The sequence below is a fragment of the Chelmon rostratus genome, chromosome 10 (genome assembly GCF_017976325.1).
Source record: "Chelmon rostratus isolate fCheRos1 chromosome 10, fCheRos1.pri, whole genome shotgun sequence".
NCBI lineage: Eukaryota > Metazoa > Chordata > Actinopteri > Chaetodontiformes > Chaetodontidae > Chelmon > Chelmon rostratus.
Genome location: NC_055667.1, coordinates 19,471,932 through 19,488,864, shown reverse-complemented (window position 1 = coordinate 19,488,864; position 16,933 = coordinate 19,471,932). Strand labels below are relative to the sequence as shown.

Genomic DNA, 16,933 nt, shown 5'->3' with positions numbered 1-16,933 from the left:
CAATGACCATGCAGATTTTTACTGGATACTGTGAATGACAATTCAGGAACTCCTGCTCACACCGCATGTAGCGCAAAGAAGGAGGCGTAAACACTGACATAGTTAGGTAGCCAGCAAGGTAAGCAATAAAACAGCACTAAAATGTATTTAATCCATAGATATTGTGTATGTGTAAACTTTGAAACTGTGATATGTTAAAGCCAACAAGGGCGGAAAAATTTGACGCTTAGTCGGGTTTCTTTTGTAAAAACGCACTGCTCTGGCCTGGTCGCTTTAACGGAGCATCGGGTTCTCGGTCCGGCCTGCTAATGCTAGACCGTTACAACGACTTTGGCGTATACGCCGTGCGCGGGAAATTTTGTTTTTATGTTATATTCGCTTGAATATCCGTCAGAAACTGTGTACAGTAAACCTCCATCATTATAAGCGTTGGATCGACACGTTCCTATCAGACAAAGAAGCCTAATCGTCGACTGAACCGTGTTTATTAGTAATGGTCGTGAGGTGGTCTGCTAGCGTGTGCTAGCCAGCAGCGACAGTACCGTTAGGATCTGGGTAGTGCGCAGAAATATCAACGTGACTAGGCCAACGTTAGCGGAGCTTCAACCTTTGGCATTTGATTTTGTTTTGCAACCGTAAAAAACCTAAGGAAGACGTTGTGTGGTTTACTTACTTGGGTGTGGATGGTCCATAGGTGCTTTTAATACAAGTCGTGCTATTTTAAGCTTTGTTTGACATCGTGCTTGCTATTTCAGCAAACGTTATTTATAACACGATGGCCTGAACTGCCCTCTGGAGCTAGCGTTCCGAGGTAGCATACAACCCACAGCATGGCCGTCTCTGTAGTAGCGAGTGGCCTGCAGCTATAAATTTGACCAAATCACAGAAAATAATCTAAACTCTACCGTCTGTGCCTGGTGAAAACAAGCTTAACACGTGCTGACTAGTGGAGCAAGATAAATTCTGCAGTTATTTAGTGGAACGCTATTATATAAGATACAAACTGAGGCCCGGCGTGTGTTTGGGAGACCGTTATCTGAATTGTAAGCAACAAGTTAGCCTCTGCGATGTTCCACAACGGCAACATTAATTCAATTGCAGATGCCTCGTGTTGTTAGCCTGCGTCGTCTTTTGGGTACTAATGACGAGGAGACTTGATTACTCATTAACCCACATTCTTCTTGACTTGATGTCTTTAGCAGCGTCAGCAAACAGAAGTTTGGCCTCACAACATGTTTCCATTGATGAAATCGTGTAAGTTAGCTTGGTAGTTAGTTGTAGTCTGATGGCCAATTATGATAGAAACCGCATCTGAAATTTTTACCTTTTTGATCGTAGATTAGATCCCCCGGTAGTCACCAACCTAAACTGACACTTGCAGTACTGATGTGTGAGTTGTGTGCTGTTATTTGACTCCAAGATGAAGAACTGTGTAAAAGTAATTGTATCTGTAACAGAATTTTCCAAAAAAATGGGTATAAATGACATGTTTTGATGTTTTAGAGTTTGTATTGATTCTGATAATTAAATTATGTCTGATCAGGCCATTCTTGATGACATGGCACTCATGACACATTGTGTACACTGGCTGCGCCAAACAATCACATCGGCTGTTAGTTTACTGTTTCGCAGCAGTGCAAACGGCTGCATCAGCCAAAAATGAAAGATTTACTGATCAACAGGCGGTCACACTAGATATAAAAATATGAACACACGAAATATGTGTGTTCTAATGCGAAAGATCATGTCATTAAGTGTTTTTATAAGTAGTCCAAACAGATTTTGCTGCTAGCAACAAGATTAATGTGCCACATTGGTGCGCTTAGGTTTTGAGATCATACTAAGCTGCTTAATTGTTTAAGAAGACACATTCAAACCTTCATTTAACGTGGCACTCGTGTCCTCTTAATAATTGCCTGTGACATATGATTATAATGTACAGGTGCATAACTGTGTTACATAAATTTTGATATGACATTCTGTCTGCCAGAATGCACATACATGCATTTTTGCAGGGGTTGGCCTGTTAGCGAGTCAAAGCTGAATTTATCTGGCACTGAACCTGGTAGAAAATCAAGATGGTGGGTGCAAAGATAGAATTGTCCTCCTTTTTTGTGTTTGGCATGAAAGCCCAGTAAGATGGACGGCTGAAAAACACAGCTGAATGCACCCAGTGTAGACAGTGTGTGAGTTTAATGTATGTATGTAGAGATTTTATAAGAGCTGAATTATGATTACTAATATGTGCTATGTTTTTGTCTAGATAATGGAGTTGGGCGGCAACAGCGAGTGCTTTGGATGTGGCCGCTCTGGGCATTGGATCAAGAATTGCCCCAATGCCAGCGGTTCACGTGGACGCTCCGGCAGGGGTCGGGGACGAAGCAAGGGTACTTAATACTATTCAGGCCACATCCTGCATTTAATGATTAGTACAATAACTTGTGTTACATGTTTGGGGTTTTTTTTTAAACTACATTTTCCATATGTAATTTATTTGTAGCTGTAGTTGGGGGTTACAGATGGGTCTCAGCACAGCATTCCTGATGGAACACATTAATTTGAGGAGAAACACTTAAGGAAAGCCATAAATTAGATTCTTGTAATCTCCATTTTGTTTGTACAGTCTTGAAAGTTGAGAATATGCTTGAATTTGAATATACTCCCTGAAAAATGTTTGGTTTTTATTTTAAGCATAAACTGGTGTTTCATCTACACATTCACCAGAAATATTTTAATATTTGAAATGAAACGGTCCAAGCCCTCAAGAGACTGGACTTTTATGGTTTAGTTACCTTAAAAGTGCTGCATTTTACTTTTAAAGCCATACACTGATTGTGCACTGATCTGTCTGTCACTACAGAGCTGTTCTGTTATCGGTGTGGAGACCAAGGACACATGGCCCGGGACTGTGACCAAACTGAGGATGGTGTGCATTGCAGTTCTATTTCTTCTGTTTCAATTCTAGTTAGTTGGTGCAATTGTAGCTAGTTGGTGTCAGGTGATGTTTTCTTACTTTTTTTTTTTTTCCCTGTTCAGCATGCTACAACTGTCACAGGAGTGGCCACATTTCACGGGACTGCAAGGAGCCCAAAAAGGAGAGGGAGCAGCTCTGCTACACCTGCGGCAAAGCTGGCCACATGGCCCGTGACTGTGATCATGCCAACGAGCAGAAGTGCTACTCTTGTGGTGGGTTTGGCCACATCCAGAAAATCTGCGATAAGGTCAAATGTTACAGGTGAGTCTTGAGTCATGGTCCCATTTTGGAAGTGATACCCTTAATTGTCTGACACAGTATTCGCTGTCTTTAACATTTAAATAGGCTTATAGTGTTCCTGGTCTAATTATTATGCTTTATTGTCCTTCACTTCTGAAACTGTCAACTTTTGTCCCCCCCTAGGTGTGGCGAGATTGGTCACGTTGCTGTGCAATGCAGTAAAGCCAGCGAGACTAATTGCTACAACTGCGGAAAGGCAGGCCACCTGGCAAAAGACTGCACCATTGAAGCCAGCGCATAATCAGTGCCCTCTGTTGCCCCTCCTTTTTTCAGATTGATGGTTGGTTGTATTATTTTCTCTGAATCCTCTTCACTGGCCAAAGTTTGGCTAACAGAGGCTAGTCCCAGGCCAGTGAGCCTCTCGACATGAAACACAATGAAAGGGGTGAAAAAATATCTTTCTGCATTCAATACAAAAATGTTTTAGTTTGGTAGCAGTGTTCTGTATAATGCTTTGTTAAAGAGCCCCCCTTTCCAAGCCACTGGTGATCAGAGATGAATAAATGGGACTAAACATATGGGAATCTATAGGACCTCTGAGCTTGTGGAAGAGAGCCTCAGTAAAATGAGAATAGAAGAAGGGAGTAAATGGAAACCGAACTTCCATGTATGGTTATTTTGGTTTGTTTTAGTGGGATGAGTTGGCCAAGAGAGTATGACATGGAAACAGTTCATAACATGATGCATTTCAGCCCTACAAGCAGCTAAGCGGGCGATAACAAACTACATGTTATATTGCTAAGATATAAAAATTTTGGAGGTATTGAAAGAAACACGTTCTTTTATAGAAATCTGTTTACAATTTAAATATCACTTGGTAGTCCAAGGTATACTTTTACTTTTAAAACGGCTTTGGAATTTTTTTTCCTTTTGTTTTTCTTTTTTTCCTGTTCGTTTTTTGTTTTATACCTTGGCAAAATTTAGCATCAATAACAGTTGTCAGAACAGCAGAATTAGGAGTTATTTGGGAATGAAAAATGTTTTCACAGAAATCAAAATGTTATTTTTGTACAATATCACGTAGACTACTGTATAAATACCATTTGCTTGTACTCAGTTTTTAAGTCGGAAGGAAAGTGCAACTGAAGTCCTAGAAAATAGAAATGTAATTTTAAACTATCAATAAAGCTGGAGGAGCACGGGGAGGACCTATTGTCTGATTTCAGTGGCGTACGTTTTAATGCTTGCTGTTTTGAGATACCTTTCCTTTGCAGGCATTTGTCCATTCTGAAGCCATCTGCCAAATATACACTTAACCTGATTTGCAGGTTAACAGTATCTGCCCTTTGGTGACTAATCCTAATGATTCACCTGCATTTGTCCTGAAATATATATTGTCCACCCACTCTCTAAAAAAGGTGCTTTCATTTAACAGAGCTAGTTGTGTAAAACTGGAAATGGAATTCAGTCTCGAAGGGAAAGGGTCAAATTCCTTTTGCTTCCCTGCAGCAAAATTTAGCCTCCCTGAAGCACATCCCGGACATGAGGGCACACCAGTGACCAAACTGGCTGCGTCCTAGCGGTAAAATGGAGAAGGCTCATGGGGATCCATGTTGTGCAAATGAACGACGCACCGTGAAACACACGCGTGCACGCGAGGAAGACAGGTGATGGGCTCAGCTGGCTCGTGTGTGTGTGTGTATGTTTTTTGTTTTTTTTTTTTTTTCCCCCTGCAGCCCTGTCCTGTTATCTGCGGAGCCGCCGGCGCGCTCGTTACGCGCGAAGCTCCACCTCGGCGCCTAAAATGGCAGCAGGGGTTGCGGTGCAGATGCAGCTCTCCGGCTCCTTCCGGCAGAGATGTAGCAGGAGACCCTCCTCCTCCTCATGTGTCGTCATCTGGTCTCGCCCAGTCAAATTACAGGCGACAAAACATCTGAGGAAAAAAAAAAAGAGAAGCGGAGCAGCCACCGCGGCCGGAGCGAGCCGGCTTCTTCATGCAGCCTCCTTTTCACTTTTTTTTAATCCGGTGATAAATAAAGGAGATGAGGGGGCTCCTGCCGTTTTACCGGGGCTTGTACACCCTGAGTAACCGTCAAGCCAGACGAAACGCTGCGATTGTCGGTTCTCGGTGCGGGTTTTGCGGAACTCAGTCTAACAGCAAGGTACGGTCCGAGCTGTTGCTGCGCCTCGGCTCAGGCAAACGTTTGTTGGCAGGGCGATACTTTGTTGCAGGTTGTCGCTGCAGTGTGTCAGATCTTTCTCAGATGTGGATGCGCTGGAGGAAACGACGGGGGAGCTGAACCGCAGCTGTAGCTAACTGCAACAATAGCTGATGCAGAGTGTTCCGAGTTTGTTCTGTCAGCCCCAGCAACAGGAAAAACATTGGGGGAAAAAAGCACATAACAGCCTTTTATATTTTTATGTTTGGATAGCTGGAGGATTATTTGTCTTACGCTAACAATGGGACCAAACACCCCCTATGTGCTGCTGTGTCACTACGTTTCCCACCATGCGTGGCTTCCCCGTATGTTGCAAAAATAATAAATTATGTCATGATATAGAATCAGCCCCGTCATCAATATTTTTAAAAAACATGTGTGGAAACTATATTCACAGACGTTACAGCATGCTAAAAAGTACATCTGAAGGTATTTATCATTGTGATTGTAATTCCTCATCTATAGACATGATCGTTGCGCGCAGTCACAAATCCTCCTGCCTGCTCGTCTTTCATTTTTCGGCCACAGTTTTGGAGAAGGCGCGCTGCGGCGCCAGGTCGTTTGCTTTTTCTCTTTCATTTCTTGCCGACAGTTTGGCTGACGAGCCTGTGCCTGTCCTTCCTCCCCCGCAGCCGCAGCCGCGCTTCGGGCTGTTGTTCGACATCGATGGCGTGCTCGTCCGCGGAAGGATGCCGATCCCTGCTGCGAAGAAGTCGTTCGAGAAGTTGGTCGACTCTCGGGGGCAGTTCGTGGTGCCGGTGGTGTTTGTCACGAATGCTGGGAACTGCCTTCGGCAGACAAAAGCGGACCAGCTGTCTCACATCCTGGGAGTGCCTGTGAGTTGTCAAACTGGTGGGAGAAGTCGCTGTTGAGGCTTATTCTTTGGAGATCTGGTTTTCTGTATGGTATTATTATCCTGGCGCCCCCTGTCTCTTCTGCTATTAACCTCTCCTGACATTTGATCTATTTTCAGATTACACAAGATCAAGTCATCATGTCTCACAGTCCCCTGAGGATGTTCAAGAAGTTTCATGACAAGTGTGTGCTGGTGTCAGGACAGGGACCAGTCCTGGAAATTGCAAAAAAGTATCCTGGAATCCTGCTTTGATCTGTTTTCTGTTTGTGGCCCTTTTAAATTAGCTTTGCCTAACACCCCTGGTTTGTCCTTAACACTCTGTCTCTAGTGTCGGCTTCAAGAATGTTGTCAGCATTGACATGCTGAGGGAGTCGTTCCCTTTGCTGGACATGGTGGATCACAACAGGAGACCTAAACTGCCGGTGAGAGATTGAAATGGGTTGCAGCCATTTGTCAGTCATAGAAACAGAAGCGTTTCTTAAGCTGCAGCACATGTTTAGTGTCTCTTCTTTTATTTCAGTCCAATCCTGTGGGGAACCTTCCTAAGGTTGAAGGTAAGAACATGCAGCTGTCAGTCTCAGAGTTGCTCACAGGCGCCCGCTTTTCGCCATCACTGATATGAAAGATGTTTTATGTGGATCTTTTAATTCCACATGCAGCTGTGATCCTGTTCGGGGAGCCGATTCGATGGGAGACCAACCTGCAGCTGATAATTGACGTTCTGTTGACCAACGGTAACCTCGGCGGCGTTCACCAAACCCAGAAGACGCCTCACCTCCCCCTCCTGGCCTGCAACATGGACCTCATGTGGATGGCCGAGGCCCATTCTCCACGGTAAGCTTTTAAAACTCAGCACTGCAAAGAGGATTTAAAAGAAGGATTTCATTTATTGCCATCAACAACTAAAGCGCAGCCTCACAAGGGTCTCAATGTAAATCCATCCCTTTGTCTTCTGCTGTCTCATTTTGTCTCAAGGTTTGGCCACGGGACTTTTCTTGTGTGCCTAGAGAACATCTATAAGAAGATAACGGGTAAAGACCTGAAGTATGATGCTCTCATTGGGAAACCCAGTGAGCTGACCTACCATTTTGCAGAGTACCTCATCAGAAGCCAGGCCATGCAGAGGCAATGGAAACATCCCATCACTTCCCTTTATGCTATAGGGTAAGATACCAAGCTTTTTTCTCTGTATTGCAAATGTGGTTATTATGGAATAAACTAAGGAGGTGATGAGACGTTAATGAAAAGCGGCAGAGCGCAGGAACATGTACTGCACACTAAAATAGTGTGTAATAACCTCGCCTCAGCCGGCCTTCTGCCAGCTATTTTAATGTGTGTTTGCTTAGATTTTAACTACGGTTTGCAGTTTTGGCAAGCTGAAAGCCTGATGTGTTACTCAACAGTGTGGTGAGAATTATCACATGAAACTACAGAACTCAGTCCTTTCCAATGCCCGCAAGCGTGTTTGCGAACATGTCACACCTTCCTTTCCGAGCATGCATGTTTCACTTCTACTTTTTATCGCGACTGTTGCTGTTGTGCTGGTACAGCTGTTCTGTGTTTGTGTGCCAGCGCCGTGGAACTGCTTCAACAGCTCCTTCATCGAACATCCAAACATCCAAAATAAACACTTTCTTGCACAGTATCCGGGCTAGCTTTGTGTCTTTTTCTTCTGCACTCTCAGGGATAACCTCATGACGGACATCTATGGCGCCAACCTATACAACCGCTACCTGGAGGAGAGAGTTGCCCGGAAGAACCCCAAAGCCATTGCGAAGATGGTGGCCGCCACAGGGTCCACCACTGCCGTGCCCCAGGAAGAGGAGATGGACAATCTGCTGGAGAGCGAGCTAGCGCTGCCCTCTGCCACTTCCTGTAAGTCTGTGCTAGTCTGCACGGGGGTCTACAACCCCAACGCAGAGGTGCCGTCTGATGCGACTCACTGCATCAAGGAGACTGTGTTCCACGGGCACCGGGACTTCAGATTCGACCCTGCGCTGGTGGAGCCGGACAACATCGTGCAGGATGTGGCGGAAGCTGTTGACCTCATCTTCGAGCAGGAGAAGTTCGTGCCTCAGTAGAGTTCTGATCCAGCAGGTTTCGTGTGATCATGGAGGTCCTAGCTGAGGGGGAGTGGTGCATTATGAAGGGTATGCCACTTTAACGCATGAACCTGTAGGAGCCTAACACTGTGGACTTGGACAGGGCATTGACAAAATATGGGTCATACTCTAAACTTTCAACATTGAGACCAACTGAAGAGAAAATTAACCATGTAACTGTTACTGTCTCTTTTATATTGTTTTTGTGATAGTCTTTAATTACGTTTTTCATTAAGGAAAAGTGTAAGAATGGCCTTATTTGACCCTACTAAGTATTTTTTTAGATGATAGTAATGTTTTAGATAATTACAAATCCTGAAATCATCCTATATTTATTACAAAAACTGAGAAGTGTTTTTAAGAAGCATATTCAGATAACATTTGACTTTTAATCTCAAGTTGACCTTTTATTATTGCATATTTAGCCATTTTTTTACCCATTTATCCTGGAAAAATCTATGCATGGATATGAGAGTAATACTTTAACTGTAAAACATGTGCAATATTGTCCTCTAATAGTACTGTCTGTCTGCATTTTGTCTAGTTGTGAGAGCCTTGATCAGTATTTGCACAGACCAGAGATTTTCATCTTTGTTAAATGTTACCATATCTTCCTGCCATAACCTGTTTATTGTAATGCAGAACTTTTTATGCTTTAAAATTTTAACTTTGGAAGCAAAAGCTAAGTAGAAATTTATTGAGAGACAGTTACAATGCCAATCAAAGTCTTTTACCACTCCATATTTGACCATTTGTAGTAACTTACTCATTGTAAATACTGTAACTTAAGAAAATATAGGGAATTGTTGCACACGTTTTGCAAATTGTGTTTTTTCAATCAAAAACATCCCACAATTTTTCAGAGCCGGTCAAGATATTCACGCCAAGATTGCTCTAATTTGTCACTCATAACACACAGCATAATGTAGATTTGTCTCCAAGTATGCACCATCTCTATGCTACATACACAAATGCTAACTATCTCAGTCCAAAGTCCTGTAGGTCTGTTGTAAGACAGACATGTATGTAGCATTTCCAATTAGTTCTTTGCCATTTGTGATACAATCAGAGGCCAAAATCATTCTAGTACTCTTAATATTTTATTGTTGTTGGTGTATCTGTATAGTCAGCACATTATAAACACATAATTTCTTGAGCTTTACCCAAAATGCTCAAATATAGCATGTTAAAATGTACATAAGATGTGATACTATCATGCATTTATCTGGTACTCTCCATGCCTAAATTAGACAAAATTCCCTGAATGAAATTAGGTTACATTGTAAGGAAAAAGACACTTACCCAGAAGAAGCCTCAGGAGACATGGCTGTAGCAGTTTAGCATTAAAAATAACTTTATTTAAAGAAAAGAACAGAAATCTGTTGGGCAGCCTTGTTACTGCCCTCAACTCTATTTCTAACGACTACCATTACAACAGGCAGGAGCACTAATGAACCAGGTGGTATCAGTGACCTGGATAACGATTCCACTGAGGTGAAATACCTGCAACTCCCCCACCAGTCCCCTTGAATGAGAGGTGAAAGTTGCCCTAGATTCACCCCTCCTCGGATCAGCTCTGTTTGTCACTTGCAGTGTTTTTGTAATTCCATGGCAGCAGGCGAAGGGGGCGCTCAGGTAGGCTTATCTTTATATTGTGCTTCTTGTGCAGCACATCCAGTACTTGTGGCAGTAAGTCCATGTTGATAGGTGACTTTTCTAGATCTTCTTCAGAAGTGAGAGAGTGAGAGTCTTCTTCTGACTGCGCGGCGTGCCGCCTCCTCCTGTGTCCGGGCCTCTGTGAGCGCAAAGAGTTGGCCTCGAATCCAGAATGTCTCTCATCTATGTAGAGGGTGATGGTGGATGTTTTGGCTAGTCTCAGACACCACAGAAGCAGAACAATGAGGCAGCATAGCATCACTCCCATGATGGTGTTAAAAGTCCCACCAGTACAGCTTGCTGGAGAATAGGAAGAGAAGTAGTCATCAGTGAGTTCAGTGATGGCTTTCTGAGCCACAGAGCTCGGACTGGCACAGGTGGGCTCCTTGGAGACAATAGCCCTGTTCTTTAGCAACCAGTTCCTCAGGTATTGGATCCTACAGTCACAGTGGAAGGGATTCCCAGATAGTGAGACCTTCTTCAGACCAACCAGCCTGTCAAACACCCCTGGAGACACTGAGGTGAGCCGGTTGTCCTGAGCGTGGAGCTCTGTGGTGTCTGGGGGCAGGTGAGGCAGCTCCATGAGGTTTAAAGAGCTGCAGTTCACTTGCAGGCCTGCAGGCTGGAGAGCTGAACATAGACAGGGCTGACCAGTAGTGCGTGCACTTGATGTGGCCAAGAGGAGGAGGACAGCTAAGATTAAACCAGAGAGCATTCTGTGGGATTAGGAAATTTGCACTGTTAAATTCCATCTTGCACAATAACAACAGAGAAGATGCTTTAGCAGATGCCTCCAGTGCAGCACTCAGTACGTTGATACAGTGGAGCTTTCTGAAACACGATATAGTCCATAAAGCTGTGCCCTAGGATAAAGTTAACATTAAAAAACAAGCAAAAAACGGCCCATTTTCAGAAGCAGATCTGAGGTGAAATATATTAAATATTCATGTGCATCCATAAACTGTACTGAAGTATTCAGATACAGCCAAATTCCATAGAGAAAGTAAAAAACCCCTCTTTCTGAATTGAAGGAATACAAACCTTTTTTCGAGACAAAGCAGCTTGGAAGTCACTTCTTGTGGTGCCAGTCGTCTCTGAAGATAATATATATCTCTGTTATAGTCCAATGTTGCATTCGAGCTGAAGAGTAGTTCAAAAGTTCTGGACTCAAGGTGTCCCTGTTTTGTAACTGTTGCGTTACAGAGCAACGTCTGTGTAAGGCGTGCACCAATAACACTGCACGGTTATGGCGCATTTGACATGAGGGAAATCCATCTGCTTAAAGGAGATAAGAGTTAATCTATTAAAAACGGCAGCGGGGGCTATCTGAAACCCTCCCACACACTATTTATTACCGGCATCCACAGCCGTGGAGCTGCATGTACAGCTTTATGTGAATATGAGATGTGAACTGTGAGATATTTTGAAGGCCGAGCACTGAATGAGCTCGAGGAAATTCTGAGCCGAGGCTCAGCAGCAGTGATCCAAGAAAATCTGCAATCCAAGAACAAAAAAAGGTTACACTTCCACCGCTTCAGAGAAGTGGTTTAAAGCTGAGATGTATGAGTTGCAGAGGCTGATCCTACAAGGAACAGTGTAGCAGGTGCAACTTTCACCCATAGGTGGTGTAATGGCACAGATTTCATTTCATAGCACTTTAATGCGTGCCCTCTAGTGGAAATGCTGCAGCACTATAGTGGAAAGTATTGTTGGAGCCTGGAAGTGGATGATATGAGCCTAAAGATAAGGCACTAATGTAAAATGCATTAAACCAAAAAAAAAGGGGAAAAGAGAGTTTCCTTTGATTCACAGTGACAGCTGACTCAGCAAGTACTTATACACCAGAGAGCAAAAACAACACATGCGTACCATAAGTCATATATTCGTTTATTTTGCGTTCTCAACATTGTCACAGTTGAAGTTTTACAATAACTGGGGTCTTACTGACTCACTACTCACTGTACAAACAGAATGCACATATAAATGAGGCCATTCTTGTCTTTTCCTTTGTTTTTTTTTAAATGTGTCTCGCACCAGACTGAACAGCTTGCAGCAGGATGTGTGTTTGTTTGTGTGTGTGTGTGTGTGCGTGTGTGGTATTTTTGGGGGGTGGGGTGGGGGTTGCATGTATGAAAAGAGAACTGGGTGTAAATGGCAGCGAACTTTCTAACAGTCTGTTTGATTTCTACAGCAAATGTCAGTTCACGACAGCTGGAGGCAGAGACAATCGATATGTTCATATATCACCCCTCTCGTCCATCTATGAGGTGATGTATATACATCCTGATCTTAACTGCAGATATCAGAATAGAGCACGGATCATATACACATTATGTACAGTTCTTTTAACCCCCGTCTTGGTCCCTTTTACAGCTTCATAAAGATAAACCCTCTATCCAAGCAGTTCATCAGTTTGCACATCAAAATCCCATATTTACATGATGAAAGCCCTCAGCAACAGAAGTGCAATGTTCTTTAGGTCTGTAATTTACACAATGGCTTTGTTGATGGATGCATGCTGAGCTCCAATAATCACCAGCCAAACATGGAACAACAAGAACACGTCAACACTAGGAAACTCCAAATTAATCAAAACCAAAGAATTCAAAATTCATAGGCTGATCCCCGGCCCTCCCCTCCCCTCCTCCCGCCCCATCAGCTCACAGTGAATTGGACACATGATGATCCATGCAGTGCATTGTTGGGGTACTTTCTCACAAAGAATGACTGTAGACATTCGAAGCACTACAACACACACCAAAATCAACAGATTCCGCGGCTTTACGTCATCCCAAGATCTCAGATTTATAGCAAAGATATGAAATCAATGGAAAGACACATTCAACCGATCATTAACGTCCCATATGTGATATGTCTGCCATCCGAACTTTCCTTGTTAGTTCCCATGAGGAGAAGTGTGTGTGTGAGAATAAGCCTGACTTATGGCAATGGTTTTATTTGTGAATGTTAAAATACATTTACAACCTGAATATTGGGACAAACAGTTTACTGTCACTAATTTACACACTAGAATAGACTCTTATTTGTAGAATGTAGAAAGTTATTCTTTACATATACCCAGTTCCTTTGTTCAGTTTGCATTTTGTATATTATAATTGCATTTCCTGAAAAAAATGAAAGTGTTCTTCCATATGTGCTTATCCAGCAAAATATTTCTGTTCAGCCCAAAGAGAAGCATACTCCTTTTATTAAAATATATACACACATTCCTCTTTCCACTGTGAACTGTGTAAGTATTTATATATTCTGAAATGAAAAAAGTATTTTTTTTTTCACCTGAATCTCATCCTGGACAACAAGATAACAGACTTCCACTCTCAGTACAAGTCTGCATTTTCTGAACATGATTGCACTTAAACTTGCTATGGTAACACTGATTTGTTATACAATGTGCAGAGGATAGCCTCACATTAATAACATTACATGCAAAAATCACTTACTAGACATTCCACTGAACTCCAAGTCTGTACCTCTCCTAAGACCACGAGGACAGCCATACATTAATTTACTGAGAAAGACTCTGACAGGGGTCCAAAACAAAAATAAATAAATAATGACGCAACAAGAAAGAAGAAAAGGAAAAAGAAAACGCACAAATTGGAGGGACGCTTCGTTCTTAATGTACAAAATCATTACAAAGATATTGCACATATGATTGAAAAAAAGCTGAAAAAAATACTTTACTGTGTAAGAGCTGATTTTATCCGCTCACCAAACCTTGTTGGCGAATTTAAATGAAAGATACTAAACATGGCGAAAGAAGATTATAAAGTGTTTCTGTTTTTGATTTGAAGGGTCAAGAAGAGCAGCTGTCGCATATGTTAAAGGCAACAGACTTAACGTGTTCAACGCCTTCTGTGGGTCCACTTGTAACATGAAGTCAAGCTCCAAGCATGTGTTTAAAACGTCCTCGTCACTTTTTACAGTTTAAGCAGCCACGGTGTGAGTAGTAAACTGAGATTAAACCAACCAACCAGCCCGGTTTATCATTTGTGTGAGTTGACAGGGAAAGTCTGCTTTGAGGCTTCAGCACAGTGTTGAGGCCCATATGCGACAGCTGCCATCCAGAGTCTCCTTCTGATCCATTCAAAAGGCAAAAATTCCACAACAGATTATAGGCCGGACTGAATGAGAGTTCCCTCCTTTCAGATCTACATCCTGTTACCACAGAGTCAGTAAAATACTGATAGAATTCATTTTTGCTGATAATAATAATTGTAAGTATAATCTTACAAATTACTTTACGCACAATATACTGTACATGAAGTCTTGACTAAATAGATTATGCATTAATAATTGGCACATTTATTTATGAGAGCTAGGAGACAACACATATAGCTGTCATCTACAGTAAATACAGCACTAGAACTACAATGACTGAGGCGGTCGACTCAGTTGTTTAACCTGTCCTTTGATTTAAGTTAGTGTGAAATGATTACATCTAGGTTCTTCACTACATATGAGCTCTACGGGAGGCAACGACAAATTGCATTCATATGATGGCGGGATCTGCAAACCAAAGAGTTGAAGGTCGACTTCCGAAAGGCTGTGCACAGGAAACGATGCCATCATTACGACAGAGAAAACAGTCAGCCGTGTTCTCGTCTCAGGTCGTCTTTCCTCCTGATTATGTGAAGGCGAGACCGGCTGTTGAGGGAATGGAGCAGTGCGGAGCGGCTCGGTGAGAAAATGCATTTTCTCTGCAGCCGTCACGGCCGGGCGGCGTGTGTCTGTGTGTGCGTGTGAGTGTGTGGAAAACATAGAGCAACTTCCTGTACAGAACCCCCACAAAACCCTGATGGGGCCAGGCCCATGATCAGGCAAACTAGTAAAAGGCCCCTGGTGGAAGATTTGAGTCCGATTTCCATCCTGCATATTAGTTGGACCTGGAGGTGAAAGAGGTGACTGCGTGTGACTGGTTTCCATCACAGCAGCAGTAAAACACAGTGGACAGGCCATAGAGTTATGCTGTCAGTCCCTTTGGTGTAAGCAATTGTCCCTCCTTCGTTAAGTCCCCTCCTCGCCTCGCCTCTCTGTGTTGGGAGCATCACACTACGGTACTGATGCCACTGTGTTTGGGTTTGGGTCCGCCAGGTGCCGAACCCGCTTGCTGACTGTGGTGGTGAGGGGCATGCTGGGAGTGTGAGGCATGATGGGAATGCTGGCTGTAATGGCTGTGCTGCGAATGGCCGTGTTGGTGTGGATGTGAGGTGTAGGCCGGGTGCTGGTGGTACTGCGTGTGTGGAGGGGGGTGGTAGTGGTGGTGGTGGTGGTAAGGCGGCGGGTTCTGTGGGACTTGGCAGTAGTGGGAATGGTGACCGTGGAGTTGGGCCTGCACTGTGTGTACCACCTGTGCTGTGTGGTGCAGGTTGGTCGGGTGGGGCTTGTGGGATATGAGGGTGGGCTGACCAGGGGGCGGGAAAGGAGAGTGGCTCTGGGATGACGGTTTGCCTCGCTTGCTGCCAAAGAGCGACCCAAGGATGGAAGTCGATGCTGAGTTAGGGATGGAGTGATGGCCGCGGGGTGCGCCCTCACGTGGCGTGGTGGCTCTCCGGCGTGTGTGTGGGCTGCTAATGATGGACCCCTGCAGGCGGGAAAAAAGGTAACAGCATGTCCGTCAGACACCGTGCGAGCGCTGCTGCACAACAGCACCAGCAGAGAGCACCACAGTTTTCTTATTTCAGATAAACAAGTAGCAAAATGTTATAGGGCATGCAAATGAGGAACTAAAAATGTTTTCATGGTAGGCAGCAGCAACACCAGGAATATTTCAGCTTCAAGATGGAGGGAGCCTTTATTCAAAGGAGCTCTGTGGTTAAGGAGCTAACTGGCTTGAAACAGTCACAAGAGCAATTACATAAATACCGTCAGGAGCATAAATAATGACATTAACAGGGGTAGAAGAGACAACATTTCATCTTCATTGCAGTCAGTGTGCCAAACCCTCTGAGAGTCACACATGCAACTTGTTATAATCAATGGAGGCATCGTTTCCACATGCAGAGGATGTGACAGGCAAACTCGTCATCCACACAGTAGCATTCAACTAGAAGTCAGAAGGCAGGAGGAACTAAGCTCTTGTGTGCAGACTTCGCAACAGGCCTGGACACTTTCTCCCCTTTCTCTGGGGTCCAACACTGCTCACTATCCAGGTGAGAATTCTCCTAATAAAGCGTTTCCTTTGGCACATGCTTCGTCTAAGACTGGAGGAAGACCATATGATGTCTTTGAAAGCAGAATGAAATTTTCAGGGTCCCAGACTTCAACCCAACACATGAACTCATGGACACGTGAAATGAGGGAAAGATGAATGAATGAAATCCACATCTTTATAAGTCTGTGTGAAGCCCATCAGTGGACCTCTTGACTATGAAGGCTACGTTCCTCCCTGAACCTTACAGCACTTAAAGAGAAGTTGTGGATAAGGGAAAAAGAAAGACCCGGACAGAAGGAGGGGCTGCAGGAGATGTACAGCTTCCTAGTGTGTCACAGAGCTACCACCCTGCCACAGAGAAGAAGAACCAAATGAAAACCGCTCGGATGTGATTGAATGAAAGACAGAGACAGGCGACAAGGGGAGGGATCAGAGGAGGGATTAGTAGAGTCATGCTTGTTTGAAGATAAAGTGTATATTGGTCATATAACATGACCAAAACAGGTGATCTCTGGCTTCCACAGAGGGGCAGGATCAGAGGCAGGCAACCCATGCATGCACACTAACTGAGGCAAGCAGGTTATAAGGCATCCCAGGAAGAAAAATAAATGATCCAAACAAATGGACTGAGTCTATGGAGCAAAGAAGGTGTAAGACCAAAAAATAAATGGTGTGTTTTCACAGTGCACATCATCACATAGAGAGTAGCTT

General features: G+C 43.7%; 4 protein-coding genes across 10 annotated transcripts in view; 2 read left to right on the top strand and 2 right to left on the bottom strand.

Annotated features, from left to right (window-relative positions):
• Positions 1-40: 40 nt before the first annotated feature.
• Positions 41-4,417, top strand: cnbpa (CCHC-type zinc finger, nucleic acid binding protein a). The gene is made up of 5 exons (XM_041945808.1): positions 41-118; positions 2,264-2,387; positions 2,861-2,926; positions 3,037-3,235; positions 3,398-4,417. The coding sequence occupies exons 2-5, from the start codon at positions 2,267-2,269 to the stop codon at positions 3,513-3,515; spliced, it is 504 nt and encodes a 167-aa protein (XP_041801742.1). The 5' UTR covers positions 41-118; positions 2,264-2,266; the 3' UTR covers positions 3,516-4,417.
• A 757-nt stretch (positions 4,418-5,174) lies between these two features.
• On the top strand, positions 5,175-9,197 carry LOC121613297 (haloacid dehalogenase-like hydrolase domain-containing 5). The gene is made up of 8 exons (XM_041946632.1): positions 5,175-5,376; positions 6,066-6,269; positions 6,407-6,519; positions 6,618-6,711; positions 6,810-6,843; positions 6,949-7,123; positions 7,265-7,453; positions 7,974-9,197. Exons 1-8 carry the CDS (start codon positions 5,257-5,259, stop codon positions 8,368-8,370), a joined length of 1,326 nt encoding a protein of 441 aa, XP_041802566.1. The 5' UTR covers positions 5,175-5,256; the 3' UTR covers positions 8,371-9,197.
• A 289-nt stretch (positions 9,198-9,486) lies between these two features.
• gp9 (glycoprotein IX (platelet)) lies at positions 9,487-11,247 on the bottom strand. Of its 2 annotated transcripts, none has more exons than XM_041946633.1 (2): positions 11,089-11,247; positions 9,487-10,763 (listed from the first exon to the last, which is right to left on the bottom strand). In XM_041946633.1, exon 2 carries the CDS (start codon positions 10,760-10,762, stop codon positions 9,962-9,964), a length of 801 nt encoding a protein of 266 aa, XP_041802567.1. In that variant the 5' UTR covers position 10,763; positions 11,089-11,247; the 3' UTR covers positions 9,487-9,961. The 2 variants fall into 2 exon arrangements, with proteins under 2 accessions (XP_041802567.1, XP_041802568.1); XM_041946634.1 differs by having other exon boundaries at positions 9,487-10,740.
• Positions 11,248-11,922: 675 nt separating this feature from the next.
• The window catches only part of iqsec1a (IQ motif and Sec7 domain ArfGEF 1a), a 90,560-nt gene continuing 85,549 nt past the window's right edge, over positions 11,923-16,933 (bottom strand). For 5 of the 6 annotated variants that reach the window (XM_041945120.1, XM_041945123.1, XM_041945121.1 and 2 more), the window contains one exon: positions 11,923-15,652. In XM_041945120.1, the coding sequence (XP_041801054.1) occupies positions 15,116-15,652 (537 nt within the window). In that variant the 3' untranslated portion in view covers positions 11,923-15,115. The remainder of the gene's footprint in view (positions 15,653-16,933) is intronic. The other variant, XM_041945124.1, reaches the window with a different exon arrangement.